General features: G+C 35.4%; 1 protein-coding gene across 4 annotated transcripts in view; it reads left to right on the top strand.

Moving 5' to 3' along the window:
- The window catches only part of LOC134344332 (tyrosine-protein phosphatase non-receptor type 3-like), a 190,360-nt gene extending 180,642 nt beyond the window's left edge, over window positions 1-9,718 (top strand). For 2 of the 4 annotated variants that reach the window (XM_063043921.1, XM_063043920.1), the window contains exon 26: window positions 3,048-9,717. In XM_063043921.1, coding sequence (XP_062899991.1) covers window positions 3,048-3,137 — 90 coding nt within the window. In that variant the 3' untranslated portion in view covers window positions 3,138-9,717. Of the gene's footprint in view, window positions 1-3,047 lie in introns of all 4 variants that reach the window. The other 2 variants (XR_010017417.1, XM_063043923.1) reach the window with 2 other exon arrangements.
- Window positions 9,719-15,854: the final 6,136 nt, after the last annotated feature.

The following is a 15,854-nucleotide window of genomic DNA, read 5'->3' as shown; positions in this document are numbered from 1 at the left end:
TGTCGGAAACAGCCAAGCCATTGTCCAATTTAATTTAATTTAATTTGCTGTTCACTTTCGATGTAAGCCATAGTGCTTGTGTTTTGTCAGCTTTCACGTTGTAAATTTTGAGGCTACTTGCTATTGTGTCACTCTCATCAATATCAGATTTTTCATCAACAGTGTGCAGATTAGTGCTTTTTGAAACTGCAGCTTGATTTTTTAACTTTTTCTCTTCCCTCTACAGTCCATTTATTTTTGTCTGCCAAATGTGCTCTTTGTCTATGTCCTACTTTGTTGCATTTTCTGCCTTTTACGCTACACTGATCTGGTGTATGTGAGGTCCTGCAACGATAGTAACACAGTTTGTTCAGCTAAGCAGGTCTCTGTTTAGGGGTAGCAATTTTGTTCACACTCACTTTCATTCCTGACTGCAACTCAATTATGTCTCTGGCTGCTGTTTCCATTGATACAGCAATTTCAACTGCTCTTTTAAACGTGAGTTTCTCCAGCTGAGTTGTGCTTCAGTTGGGAGCCAATTTTGAATGCTTTTTTGTAACATTCCACAAACCTAACAACGTTTCAGTGCGTCATTAATCCCATGACTGAACTGACAACCTGAGACGACAACTTCAGTTCAGCCACGTAAAAAGAAGTGGACTTTTGATTCTGCTTTTGAAACCTAAGGCATTCTGCATCAGCTTTGGTTTTGTTCTAAATGTTCCTGTATTACATTCACGATATCAACAAAGCTCATTTCAGCAGGTTTTTTTGGAGCAGTTACTCGACTAAGCAAACTGTGCTTTTGTACCTGTTGCACTTAGTAACACTGGCACATGCTTTTCATTGGCTATTCTGTTTGCTTCAAAATACTGCTCAATACATCCAGCGTACATCACCCAATTGTCTTTTGTACAATCGAAAGCATCTGTCTTTATGATGTAGCCAGCCATTTCTGCTTTTTATAATGGTTATAATCACCTGGTACTCACAGTTTATGAACCTGTGAATTTGGTACATTTTCTGCCTTTTTTTTAACTGGCCCCTTCTGAAGAAGCACGTGATGTACTTTTTTTCCCCCTTTCGAAGAAAAATGTGATGCACTTCAACAGTTAGGTAGTTGTCTCGGGTTCATTTTAAATCTACCATTGTTATGTTTTGTAAATCCAGAAGTTAATCAAAAGAAAAATACTGGAGTTGGGAATAATTTTTCTACTTTGTTTTACTTAGTGTGGTGCTAATATATGACATGATACAGTAATATCATATGCCATTCAAGTACTTCTTACATGTAACCCAAAATGAATTATGTAAACAAAGAATGCTTAATCAAACAATATATTTACAATATTCCTCAAATACTACTGAACATAGCCACAGATCTCCACTCTTAATACTAGCCTAATGTCTCCTAAATCTCCTAAAACTTTGTTCTCCGATGCTGTCCATGCATGGTCTCCCAAAGTACACAAAATACTCTCTCATATTTTCACCCTCATAATTCCTCAGCTAATTATCATACACATCCATGCCAAGCACTTCTGGCTTACAGGGATGATTTTCCTTCAAAAGCAGCCCACCCACAAAGGATGCATATTGGAAGTTGAGGTATCTGTTACTGTGCATTTCTAAGCAGCATATAAAATTACAATTAAAGAATCCCACACCGCAAGTACAAGAATGTTTAATGTAATCTCTGCAGATGAACTCTATGTCAGCTATATAGAGTTACAAAATTTAAATCATCCATTTTTATTTTGTCCCTTCTAGGTAATGAGGTGGACCAAAGAATCACTAATTACCAGTTTGATCACTGGGTTACGTGACTTCATATATTCGGTCTCCAATATTTTAGTAATGACTTGCAATGGCTTGTAACTTTTTCACATTCACTTTTCCCCACAACTAATAATTGTTGTTGCAGCCATTTTGACCTTTGGAAATCTCTGTGTGCATTGCCATCTTTAGTAGTGATTGCAAAAGTGTCCTGATCACTCATCAGTTTTATTCTGATTTCACCAAGAAAATCTGCACACATAAAACCATCACAGCAAAATATTCAGAAGAAATTGTTACATACTACCAATTGGTTCAAATGCAGTGGTAGTTAAAATTTCTGGGACATTCTGCATAATCGAACAGGATTACAATGCTATTTATTGTTGTTTGATCATTAAACATCCAAACAAGACTGGTTTTGATCTTCCACACGTTGTTATTGGAGGTTGACGTAATTGGCAAAGCTAGTTCACCATTTTAGTGAATAAGCATCAGTCTTTTCCATGAAGCTACTCAGAATTGCATTAGGTTTTAGGCCTTTATTTTTCCAAACCACAGGTGCACTGTACTGATGTGTTAACCTCAAGTATATACTCAAACTTTGAAACTGTAATGTCAAAGGGGGTATCAGTTCTTGAATTGAAAACCAAAAATAAAACTACTTGTACTAAAAATATGAAATAAAGCAAAATGCTGGAAAATCCAACAGATCAAGTAGTATTCTTCACAGGAGAGACAAAAAATAACACTTCAGGTTGAAAAGTCATTAACCTGGAATAGTAACTCTCACTCCATAGAAGCTGTCTGTGCCAAACAAGATATAATCCTGGCCCATATGCTTATAAAACTTTTCTATAAATGTACCTTTTGACTTTTAAATATGCTATTTTTTACCCACCTCAACCACTTCCTCTGGCAAAAATAGTTCACATATTCACCACCCTCTGTGTGAAAAAACTTGTTTCTCAGTATCATTTTAGATTTTTTTTCCTCTCTGTACCCTTTAGACTCCCCTACCATAGGAAAAAAAAATTGACCATTTACCTTATCTAAGTTTCTCAGAACTTGGAAAAGCAGCTGAGGTCACTGCACAGCCTCCTTCACTGCAGGGAAATCGGCCCTGACTTATCCAATCTATTCTTATGACTTAAGCCCTTCAATCTTGGAAACATCCTTATGAATCTTATCCGCACCCTCTCGAGATTCATCACATCCTTACTATAGTATGGTGACAATGTGATAATTTATTTAATTTTGCTTTAATCAACACAACATTTAATTTCTTCCAGAGTCAGTACAAATTTGTATGTGAAGCCATCCTACGTGTATATGAGGAAGGTTTAATTCGACCATTGGAAGCATGCCACAAAGCAAGTTAGAACTGTTGCTGGAAAATGTGAAAATAGAGTGCAAACATCATTCGATTCTTGGCCCTCTTCAGAAATCTAAGAGGAAACGAACTGGATAATTAAACAGGCCTGGCACTTCATCATGTTTCAATAAGGAATATTTTTGTTTAAAAAAGATGCTATCTTTTAGTAACTTTTTTTTATTCAAAGGAACTCACTGTATCATGAAACTGAAAAGATGACAGCAATTAAGTTTAATCCAAACAGCAATTAGCTCATCTAAAGATTAAAAATAGAGAAAATATTGTATGTCTTGTTAAAGCTGTTGATATTTTCATTTAATCAATCAACAATTATTGATCAGAGCAGTTCTTCACCACCTTGCCTCAGGAATTAATGCTCTTGAATCAAGACTAAGTACTGGAGCCAGGTGGACCCAAACCAAACATTGGTAAGCAGATTATTATCAAATGTAGCTTTGTCAATAATACTTTTCGTCATCTTACCAATCATATGAGTACAGTGATGGGTTGCTGATCAGTTATATTTTATTTGTCTTGCTTTTTGCAAACCAAGCATATTTTGAGCAGGTTTCCATATATTTAAGCAGATGCTAGTGTTGCAACACTACTAAAGATTTTACTAAAGTTGCAGCTAATTTGGCACCCAGTCTTCAACACTGCATCTATGGCATTGTGAGTCCTAGACCCATTGCTATATTCAGTGTCCTTCAGCCATTTATTAATAGTACACAGTATGACTGAATCAAGTTAGTTAAGTACTGGCATTAATGGTTGTGAGGGCCTTTGGAACAATCTGGGACTGAACTTTCATTCAGCAGTTACGGCTAAAGATGGTCCAAGTGCTATAATCCATCATTGTTGAATTTCAGAGATTCTTGGAGCTGTCTCCTCCATTAGTTGCTTTGTTGTCAATTTGTCTACTGTCATTCATTACTCGTCTGCAAATTTTTCATCAGACATTTTTTGTATTGATAAACTGAGGAGCAAGCTTGATTTGTAATGAATAATATAACTGTCTCTAACTTTGACCCTTGAAGGTAGCTTTGAATCTCCTCCATAACTCTATCTGAAATTGTCTGGGGTAGCAGTGGTAAAGAGTAATCAGTTGGGTATTGTGATGTGCAGCCAATTTAATCTGATTTTTCCATTACTACCCCCACCACAGGATATCTAGTGACCATCAAATGAAAATGTTGTCCACTTCTAGCTCTATGAGCCAAACCATTATGGAAGCATCCTTTCCTATCATCATCTACTTGCTGAAATAGTTTGGGGCCTTGGTAATGCTGGAATCCTAATCCCAAAACTTCAGAGATAAGATTATGTAAATCCATGCTTTCTTTGGCAAGTCATTTTCTGAATTCAATGTTCCTCCTACTCCTAATATAAAAATGAATGTGCAGTATGTTGTATCTATAAATTTATATGTCATAATTGTCCTTCATATTAAGAGAATGAACATCAGATTCAGATTTCAGGTTCATATTTATTTATCACATATGCATCAACACTTAGAATTGCATCATTTGTATTACATTCAAGTCCCATAGGAATGTGGAGCGACACACACAAAATGCTGGAGAAACTCAGCAGGTCAAGCACCATCTATGGAGATGAATAAACAGTTGGTGTTTTGGGCCAAGACCCTTCTTCAGGACTGGAAAGGAAGGGGGAAGATGCCAGAATGAAAAAGTAGGGAAGGGGAAGATGGATAGCTAGAAGGTAAAGGGAGAAGAAGGAAGCTGATAGGAGAGGAGAGTAGACCATAGGAGAAAGAGAAGAAGGAGGGGCACCAAAAGGAAGTGATAGGCAGGTGAGAAGAAGAGGTAAGAGGCCAGAATGGAGAATAGAAGAAGAGGGAAGGGGGAGAGAATTTTTTTACTGAAAGGAAAAAACTGATTTTTGAGCCATCGAGTTGGAGGCTACCTAAACGTAGTATAAAGTTTATTAGGAATATGCTGGGGATAGCCCACAGATGTCTCCATATATTCTGCATAACAAGCCCGCATGTCCCTCATATTAAGAAAAAAAATCTCATGGAGAAATTGTGAAGGTCATTCATTCTTCAATGTAGTTGCTCATTATACATCAAGCTTGCATTGTATGACCGTGTCTCAACTCTTAATGTTTGTGATCCAAAAAATATGCAGTCAGCATATCACAATCATGCTGCAATGTCTGGTTAGGATCTTCAGATTTCAATCTAAAAGAATTATAAGAAAGATGTCAACAAGATAGAGAGAATACAGAGAAGATTTACTAGAACATTACTTGGGTTTCATCACCTAAGTTACAGAGAAAGGTTGAACAAGTTGGGTCTTTATTCTTTGGAGCATAAAAGGTTGAGGGGGGACTTGATAGAGGTATTTAAGATTATGAGGGGAATAGATAGAGTTGACGTGGATAGGCTTTTTCCATTGAGAGTGGGGGAGATTCAAACAAGAGGACATGAGTTGAGAGTTAAAGGGCAAAAGTTTAGGGGTAACATGAGGGGGATCTTCTTTACTCAGAGAGTGGTAGCTGTGTGGAACAAGCTTCCAGCAGAAGTGGTTGAGGTTCAGGTTCAATGTTGTCATTTAAAGTAAAATTGGACAGCTATATGGACAGGAAAGGAATGGAGGGTTATGGGCTGAGTGCTGGTCGGTGGGACTAGGTGAGAGTAAGCGTTTAACACGGACCAGAAGGACCAAGATGACCTGTTTCCGTGCTGTAATTGTTATATGGTTATATAATTAAAATAATTTTTATTTGTTTAAAATAACACTAGTCAAACACTGATTAAAATAATACTGAATAACCTATGTAAATTTTCTTAAATACCTAAGCTGCAATTTATTTTGAAAATCATTTGACAGTATCCACTGTGATGAAATATCATAATCACAAGTAAATGTAAGTATACTGTGGTATTAAGATGCCATTATTTAATACAATGGAATAACGGAGGCATTTTTGTTCACTGATACTTTTGCTATGCTAATCTATTTAAACTAACTTTTTAAACTGATTGAAATTGGTCAAAACTTGAGAATAGCAAATATGCAATGTCATAATCTATTTAATAATGATGCATTGGAGAAAATGAACATATATGTCTCTTGTACCTGAATATTCTTGGACATCTAGTGAATGTTGACTGTTGTGCCTGGTTTAAGACCATAAGGCATAGGAACAGAATTGTGCTATTCAACCCATCAACTTTTCTCCTCCTTTTGATCATGACTGATTAATTTTCCTCTCAACCCCATTGTCCTGCCTTCTGCCCACAAACTTTAACACCCTTACTAATCAAGAACCTATCAACCTCTGCTTTAAATTTACCCTGTGACTTGGCCTCCACAGCCATCTGTGGCAATGAATTCCACTGATTCACCACTTGTCACTAAAGAAATTCCTCCACATCTCTGTTCTAAAGGGGTGTCCTTCAATTCTGAGGCTGTACCCTCTTGTACCAAGATTCTGCTGCTGAATCCTTCTTCACATAAATAAGAACAATGTTGATAGAGGAAGCTACATTGCTTTCATGCTAAACCAGAAGTCAATTAAAGCTAGTGAAAAAAGTGAAGATCAAAGTGCCCAATCACATAACAGTTTCATGAGCTAATTAACTTCATTTGATGGCAGGTTCATCACATGAAGATGACAGAGAAATTAGGTGAACATCTTATCCAGACCAGACATATCAAGGAAATATCCAAAGCTCTCTGATATTTGTAGAACGGCAATCATGATCAGTGTTTCAGGTTTAATCCCATAGGACTTTGGGAGGAGGACTGAAAGAGGTCAGATAACTAAGATTTTCAAAATCCTTTGATAGAGTCACCAAGCATGCAGCCAAGAATGTGTTTTTGTCCTGCTCTCTCCCCCTCTCTGATGCCCTCTTTGGCCCCCCCCAACTCAATTCATAGTAGAATAATAACCATAATCAAATCAATGAAAGACCATACCAACTTGGGTGTTAAACCAGTAGGCAAAACACTAAAGTATCCCAAGGGATTTTTTGTCTTCGTGCATCCCAATAAGAACATTGAACAATTCTTGGCCATTTTGTAATTTGGAAGAAAACAAACAAACGAGTAAATGTTGCATGCTTTAAGTAAAAAATGTGCATTGTCTTTCAGTGCTGGAGACTGAAAAGAAAATGCCTCTGCTTGATAGAGGCATTCTTCTAATGTGTCTTCTAGATTTGCAACAATTGCTTCCACTCTTTACCGGTCTCTTCCTTTTTTAAGAATGTTTGTTTTTTGGCTGTGTTTTCTCCTGATAAAATTCTGGCCATGTCAATAGCACCTTTCATTGCACCTGTACATACACATGCATATGACAATGAGCTTGACTTTGACTTTTAAAAGAAAATGAGTCTAACATTTCTCTAAGTGAAAGCTTCTTGCATGGAACAATAGAATAATTCATTCCAAGTGTCATTATGTGGTAGTAACCAAGTTATTGAAAAAACTAGAAAAAAATCACAGATGCTTAAAATCAGAAATAAAACCAAATCAGACAGCATCTATGAAAAAGGAAATAGTTAATATTTCAAGTAAAAGATCCTTCGGCTGATGGAAGTCCCTTCAACTTTAAGTGTTAATACTGCATATGGATATAAATTTCCTAATTTCGCTTGTGTACACCTGGCTCTGATTTTTAGATAATGCTGCAACCAGCAGGGATAATTTTTACTATCCTGTTTATTACTTTTACCATCTTATAAACCCTGTTCAGTACAAAGCATGACGGTTTTATGATGCAAAACATATCAGTGGAAAACAGGTTTAACACACTTTTATTAGATGCCTGTGGTACAATTGTGAGCCTTGTTTAAGGGTAATTGCTTTTATGCAGGGTTCTGGGGGGTTGGGAAATACACCTGTGTAAGGTGGTGAGAAATACCATTCCAGAAGATAAGTGCCTTTTTTTTTAGCATCCCTTGTGGATAAGGAGAAGCAGATATGCTTGCCACAGCCCCTCAGCATAGGCTTTGGCTTTGCATCATGTTTAGATATGATCTTAATCAGTTTTGTCTATGCCACATCTGCAATCATCAAATAAAAGCTATCCCTCTCCCTCTTCCCACCCTCTCACTCGCCCCACTCAATCCATAGTAGAATAATAATCATAATAGAATCAATGAAAGACCGCATCAACTTGGGCATTAAACTAGTAGGCAAAAGAAAACAAACTCTGCCAATACAAAAAGTACCAATACTTTGTAGATAGTTCCTAAGCTCTGAGCGGTGACAGCATCTGCATTTCACATTAATTGTGGAAATAAATTACAACTATTATTTATAAAATCTATACTTTCTCCCCTATCTGCAACTAAATTGAATAAAATAAATCAATGCATTTTATAGATTATATTACATGCATTACGATATTATTAATTTGGAATAATAGGCCCAGTACCTTGTAAAATATACTGCTTATTCTCAGTTATTCAAGATACTATTCTTATATAAGATAGACTGGAAATCAAATGCACTGAAATGTCTGCCAGAACAGTTTTTTTTAATTAAGGTTAATATTAAGACTAATGATTATTAATATAGCACTGGTCACTTACCATATTTTGAAATTTAGTTGAATGTATCAAGCATCAAGGTAATTCTTCGAGCTACTTGTGTCTCAAATCTTATGGACACATATTTGTGAATTTGGTCAATGACCATGCATCATCCTCCTCTATTTATTTTTGTTTTGTTTGTTGTATGTCTAATTCTGAGAGATGGAATTTACTATTGGTATCTTCATTTCAGATTCAACAATGATCTGGAGTTAAAAATTATGCTGCAGAATCCTTTATGTAACATTGAACAGTACTATAAACACTTTATTGCTTAAACTGTATGTGACTAGTCAATTTGTTCTTTAATATTAAGAATGGTCAATTTGCCATTTTGACTTTTCATAATGTAACATTTTTATTGATATGTATGTATGTATGACAAAATAACCTGATTTTTTTTTCTTTCCTTCCTTATCATGGCAAATACTGTCTTTTAGTTATTGCGTTATGGTGACTACTAAGATTCAGAATGCTACTCAGTTTCTGAGAGTGCATTGGTGATGCACGTATTTTTGTAACACAATGATTCATTCAAGTTCAGTATGATTATCTGCCATTGTGAGAATTAAGTAATTAAATTGTGATTGTGAATAATTTTTAAATCTGAACTAATATCTTAAAACACTGAACAATCATTAAATTCTAACCTGGTGTTCATATTTTCTACATTTAAATTATTGAGATAGGAATGTACCTAAATGAATGTAATAAAGCAAAAGATCTGTTTTATTTTTGTAGCTTTATTCAAAATTAATAATAGTCATAATATTACTTGTCTAAAGTTGTTGGGAAATGTGCTTCAGCATGATCAGATTTTAAGTCTCATATTTTTGGTTGACTTATGTCAGTATGCTGTAAGAAAATAGTGTTTAATTGGTACAATAAAGTTTTGCTTATTCCTAAATACAGTGTGCCTTTTGAGGAATGTATTGAAACACATTAACACTTCTGCTGAAGCTACAGGACAATGTTAAAAAAGGAAGAGTTAAAAGAAAAATAATGACAAATGTTCAATATAAGTAGCATAGGTATAATTGTGGCAGAAATAAGCATCTTTGACTGAAGAGTTCATGATTAAAGAAAATTAAAGATATTTGTTGTTACTGACAAAAAATTGTTTACTTTCCAGACACTCCAAATTCAAACTTTGTATGTTTACAGACCATATTAATCTCAATATTCTGCAATCTGCATTTTTCATGGTACCACACTTTAATGGTAAATTGGTAAATATGTGAACAGCGATGCAGTGTTTTACAATGGTTCAGCACTAATTTCCTGCTTTCATACTCTATGCTCTTTGCCAGGTCCACTCTTATCACATCGAAAATGGCCTTACCCAATTAATTCTGTTTTTACCTCTTACTGCTCTGTATCTACCCTGAACCTTAAGATGTTATGATCACTCTTTCCTAAATATTCCCCTCCTGAAACTTGGCAGACTTAATCTATTCTATTCCCAGAAGCAGATCTAGCAATGCCCCCTTCCTGTTAGTTCAAAAATCCAATGTAGAAAGTTATCTTGGACTTGACCATGCAGGACACCACATACATGTTGACATTTTTGCCTGATTACACTAATCTGTGCCATGGTAGCATAGCGGTTAATGCCATGCTATTACAACTCAAGGCGCAAACTTTGTGTTCAATTCTGGCATCCTCTACAAGTGTTTGAAATTTACCAACCCATCATTAACGACATAGCTTTCACAGGAATTTTGTGATTCACAGAAACTTGTAAGTAGTAGTGACGTAGCTCACTAAAGGGATAGACAACACTCCAGTGCATCATAGGCCAGCCTATCTGGGAGTTTCCTGACTCTTTGAGACCTCCATATCCCATCTTCGGCTCCTCCAGCTTCAACCACCACTTGTGACCCTTTCTGTCTACTAGAGGGTGGCTACCCTGTCTATCACTTGTGTCTTCTGGCAGCTCCAGTCCCCCTGCTCCATGACTGAACTTAACTTCCTTCAGTTTAAGCCAAACATTTTCAAACTCTGTGGTACTTTTGGAGTAATCATCATCAGACTCATCAGTTGAAAAAGCATCTTCGAACTCTATCATCTCCGTCAGTCTCTTTTTCCAACCCCCAGGAATTTCAGCAAATTTAGGGGTTCCTGTCAATCTAGCTAGTCCTCCAGGACATAACATGACAGGTTTAACTAGGTGTACCACACAGCTCCTCATTTCTGCACATCATCCTACTTAGGAGGACTTGCACCTTCTCAAAAACTGCTCTGAACACAGGGTAAATGTACAAGGTTTTCAAAAAGTCCTCTCCATTTCTCTCCTTGCATGCTCCCATAAGCTTTCTCACAACAAGAGTATTTGATCTCACAAGAATGGAAGCTCCACCCTTTTCAACTGGATCCGGGCAGACCAATGCTGATGTGTCAATAATCTCAGGTACTCCAACATCTGCTTCCAAAGACTCCAGTTTAAACAACAAGTAACTGTTGTATGCCCCGAATCTCTACTAAGGAAGAGAAGTGGGTGCAGTTACTGTTAAAAGAGAGAAGGTGCTCAAAAAACTGAAAGACCTAAAGGTACATAAGTCACCCAGACCAGAGGAACTGCACCCTAAGGTTCTTTCTTTCTTTCTTCTTTCAGGTCTTCTTATTAATTTTCAAAATGATAAACATAACAATGATATTGATAAACAGAGAATGGTATTACATTATTAATAGCTAACATTTGCAAATATAAAATTGCTGATAATTCAAGTATATTAGATCACCCCAAATCTAAATAGAATTGAATATGGTAAAAGATAAATGGGGAAAAAAAAACTTGTAAAAAAAACCCAAACTAGAAAAGAAAAAAAAACACACTAAATTGAGCTGAGCAAAACTAAACTAAACTAAAACAAAGTCCGGCTAACATATTACATTGGATACAATTATTGATGTCGTTAACTCCACTCCCCTATCCATATATTTTTAGCTTTAAAAAAAGGATTTGAAAAAGGTCAAACTACATCATATGAAAATGCTGAATAAACGGTCTCCAAGTTTCTTCAAATTTAACCAAAGGAACAGAGGTGCTACTTCTGATTTTCTCTAAATTTAAGCAAGATATAGTTTGAGAAAACCATTGAAACGTAGTAGGAGGATTGACCTCTTTCCAATTCAATAAGATAGATCTTCTAGCCGTTAATGTAAGGAATGCAATCATCTGGCAGGCTGAAGGGGAGAAGTAACCATCTTCCATCATTGATAACCCAAAAATTGCAGTAATGGGGTGAGGTTGTAAATCTATACACAAAACTGTAGAAATAATATCGAGGATATCTTTACAATATTTATCCAAAAAATGACAAGACCAGAACATATGAGTCAAGGAAGCAACTTCAGAATGTAATCTATCGCAAATAGGGCTTGTATGAGAATAAAAATGAGCTGTGTACATACATCTATTGATGCTTCTGGACACATCTTCAGTGATGTTCCTGGAATCATCGGGTGTTTTGGGTCTTTCAACATCATACAACCTCCTCCAGGTGACCCAGCCGGGGCTGATCAGACCCCAGCTTGTGTCCAGATGGCTAGCTACTTATGACTCCATGGCTCCCCTCTTTTGAGCCACAGCCATCTTGAGGCCCTCTCTACCGCATTGGTGGTACTGCGGATGGCTCTCCTCTTCCTCTCTCCCTCGATGCCCAAAATGCTGAATGCTCTAACTAAAGAATGGGCTACAAATCCCCTACAACCAACCTCCACTGGGAGACACGTCGCTCTCCATCCAGCCTGCTGACAGTTGCTGACCAGTCCTGCGTACTTGGAGAGCTTCCTTTCAAAGGCCTCCTCCAAGCGATCTTCCCATGGGACTGTCAGCTCCAGCAGCACCACTTGCTTAGTAGACTCAGACACTAGGACAATGTCTGGTCGCAGGGTGGTGGCTGCGATATGGTTGGGGAACTTCAGCTGTCCTTGGAGGTCCACCAACAGCTGCCAGTCCCTTGCAGAGGTCAGGATGCCTGCAGATGTTATCTTTGGATTTATGAGCCCGATGTACCACCTTAAACTGTATCAGTGTATGTTTAGCACATAAAGGTTAACTAATCGAAAAATTTTTTCCCATTTTTCTGTAGGTAAATGAAGTTGAAGTTCCTTTTCCCATTCAGTCTTAATTTTATCAGATATACCTGAATTTATTTTCATAATCAAATCATAAATGATTGCTATTAAACCCTTCTGATAAGGATTTAAACCTAAAATTTTTTCCGTGATATCAAATGGATATGAAGTTGGAAATGTAGGTAGCTTAGTATTTAAGAAGTTTCTAATTTATAAATATCTGAAAAAATGAGATTTAGGCAAATTATTTTTGTTAGATAACTGTTCAAAAGACATAAAACAGCTATCCAAAAATAAATCACGAAAGCTTAATTTACCCTTCATTTTCAATACCGAAGAAGTTAGATATAATAGGGCTTGATAAAATAAATTGGTTCAAACCAAAAAATTTACGAAATTGAAACCATATTCGTAATGTATGTTTAATTATTGAATTAACCATTTGTTTATTTAATTTAGAAAGAACAAATGGAAGAGAAGTCCCTAAATTGGAAGTCAGAGAAAACCCTTGTACGGATTTACATTCCAGGTTTACCCATTGTGGGATTAAAGTTATATCCAAATCTTGTGTCCAAAGTATTAAATATCGAATATTAATTGCCCAATAGTAAAATCTAAAATTCAACAATGCTAAACCACCATCCGTTTTAGACTTCTGTAAATATTTTTACTTAATCTAGGATTTTTATTTTGCCATATATATGAAGAAATTTTAGAATCTAAAGTATCAAAAAAGGATTTAGAAATGAAAATTGGTAATGCTTGAAGCAAGTATAAAAATTTAGGTAGGACAATCATCTTAATAGCATTAATTCAACCAAGCATTGATAGAAACAATGGGGATCATTTAATAAACAATTGTTTAACCTAATCAATTAAAGGTAAAAAAAATTATGCTTACATAAATCATTATGTTCCTTAGTGATTTTAACACCCAGATAAGTAAAATAATCAGTAACCATTCTGAATGGTGAACATCCATAAATTGGAACCTGCATATTTAAAGGGAAGAGTTTGCTCTTATTAAGGTTCAATTTGTAACCAGAAAAATTACTAAACTGATCAATCAAGGATATTACTGCTGGAATAGATTTTTCCGGGTTAGAGATGTATAGTAATAAATCATCAGCATATGGTGATAACTTATGTATTTCATTCCCCTGGTTGATAGCTAATATATTAGTTGATTCACGAATAGCAATTGCCAGAGGATCCAAAGCAATGTCAAATAACAATGGACTAAGAGGACAACCTTGCCTGGTGCCATGAAACTGAAAAGAGGGAGATCTTTGATCATTGGTAAATAGCAACGCCGAAGAGGTAAGATATATTAATTTAATCCAAGATATAAATAATCGGACTAAAATTAAATTTCTCAAGCGTATTAAATAAATATGTCCATTCAACTCTTGTCAAACGCTTTCTCGACATTTAGTGAAATGACACATTCTGGAATTCTAGATGACGGAGTATAAGCAATATTCATTAATCTCCTAATATTAAAAAATGAATAACCATTTTTAATGAATCCAGTCTGATCAACAGATATAATTTGAGGCAATACCTTCTCCAGTCTAGTTGCTAATATTTTAGAAAAAATCTTGGAATCCATACTCAAGAGGGATATAGGCCTATATGATGCACATTCAGCAGGGTCTTTATCTCTTTTAATTAAAGAAATAGCAGCGCCATAAAAGGATTGTGGCAATTTACCTTCAGATAATGCGTCCTTAAAATTTCTATATAGCCAAGATGAGAGAATATTAGAAAAGGATTTTAAAAATTATACTCTATAACCATCTGAACCAGGTGCTTTACCTGAATTCATCGAAGAAATAGCATTTTTAATTTCATCTTCAGTGATGGGAGCATCTAATACTAAATGTTCATTGAATGATAATTTCGGAAAATTCAGTTTCCTTAAAATTTCATGCATTATAGTAGAGTCATCAGAAAATTCTGATTTGTATAATCAGGTGTAAAATTCCTGAAAGGATCTATTTATCTCATCATGGTCAACGGTCAAGGTACCATCTCTTTTACGAATCTTAAAAATCTGACGTTTGACCAAACCAGTTTTCAGTTGATTGGCCAGTAATTTACCAGATTTATCACCATGTATATAAAACTGGCTCTTAGTTTTAATTAATTCGTTTTTTCAGTCCGGCAGAGTATGAAATAATTTGACCACGTATATATGCTTTAAAAGAGTCCCATAGTACCCCACTAGAAATTGCTTCCGTAACATTTGTTGAAAAGAAGAAATCGATCTGATCCTTAATAAAATTAATAAATTTCGAAACTTGAAGAAGAGTAGAATTAAACCGCCGTTGTCTAATGCTGGAAGATATATCCATTAATTTGATAGATAGTTTCAAAGGCGCATGGTTGGAGATTACAATGGAATCATAATTACAGTCAATAACAGATGGAATTAAACGAGAGTCAATAAAAAAGTAGTAAATTCTAGAATAATTATGATATACATGAGAAAAGAATGAAAACTCTTTATCCTTGGGTTATAAAACATCTCAAAATTTCCAAAATTCCTGTATCAACTATAAAAGAATTGATAAGAGTAGCAGGTTTATTCAGAAGTGTCTGATTAGAGGCAGATCTATCCACTGAGGAATTTAAACAACAGTTAAAATCTCCTCCCATTATCAACATAAAACCATTCAAATTAGGAAGAGATGTAAACAAATGCTTAAAGAATTCAAGATAATCAATACTTGGAGCATGAACGTTCACCATAGCAACTTTTTTGTTGAAAGTAAACCAGTAATTAACAAAAATCTACCATTCAGATCTGAAATTGTTTCATAATGAATAAATGAAACTGAAGAAACTATAAAAATGGAAACACCTTTCACTTTGGCATTTGAGTTCAAATGATAATGTTATCTTTCCAAAACCTAAAAAGGCGCTAATTTTCCTCACATGAGTTTCTTGTGCAAAAATAATATGAGCATTCATTCTGTGGAATACATTTTTAAAAATTTATTGTTTAATTGGGTGGTTTAAACCATTTGTATTCCATGAAACAAAATTAATGATATTATGCATGTAACTAGAGTTAAC

The sequence above is a fragment of the Mobula hypostoma genome, chromosome 3, assembly GCF_963921235.1.
Source record: "Mobula hypostoma chromosome 3, sMobHyp1.1, whole genome shotgun sequence".
Taxonomy (NCBI): Eukaryota; Metazoa; Chordata; class Chondrichthyes; order Myliobatiformes; family Myliobatidae; genus Mobula; species Mobula hypostoma.
This window is presented reverse-complemented; position numbering and strand designations above follow the sequence as displayed.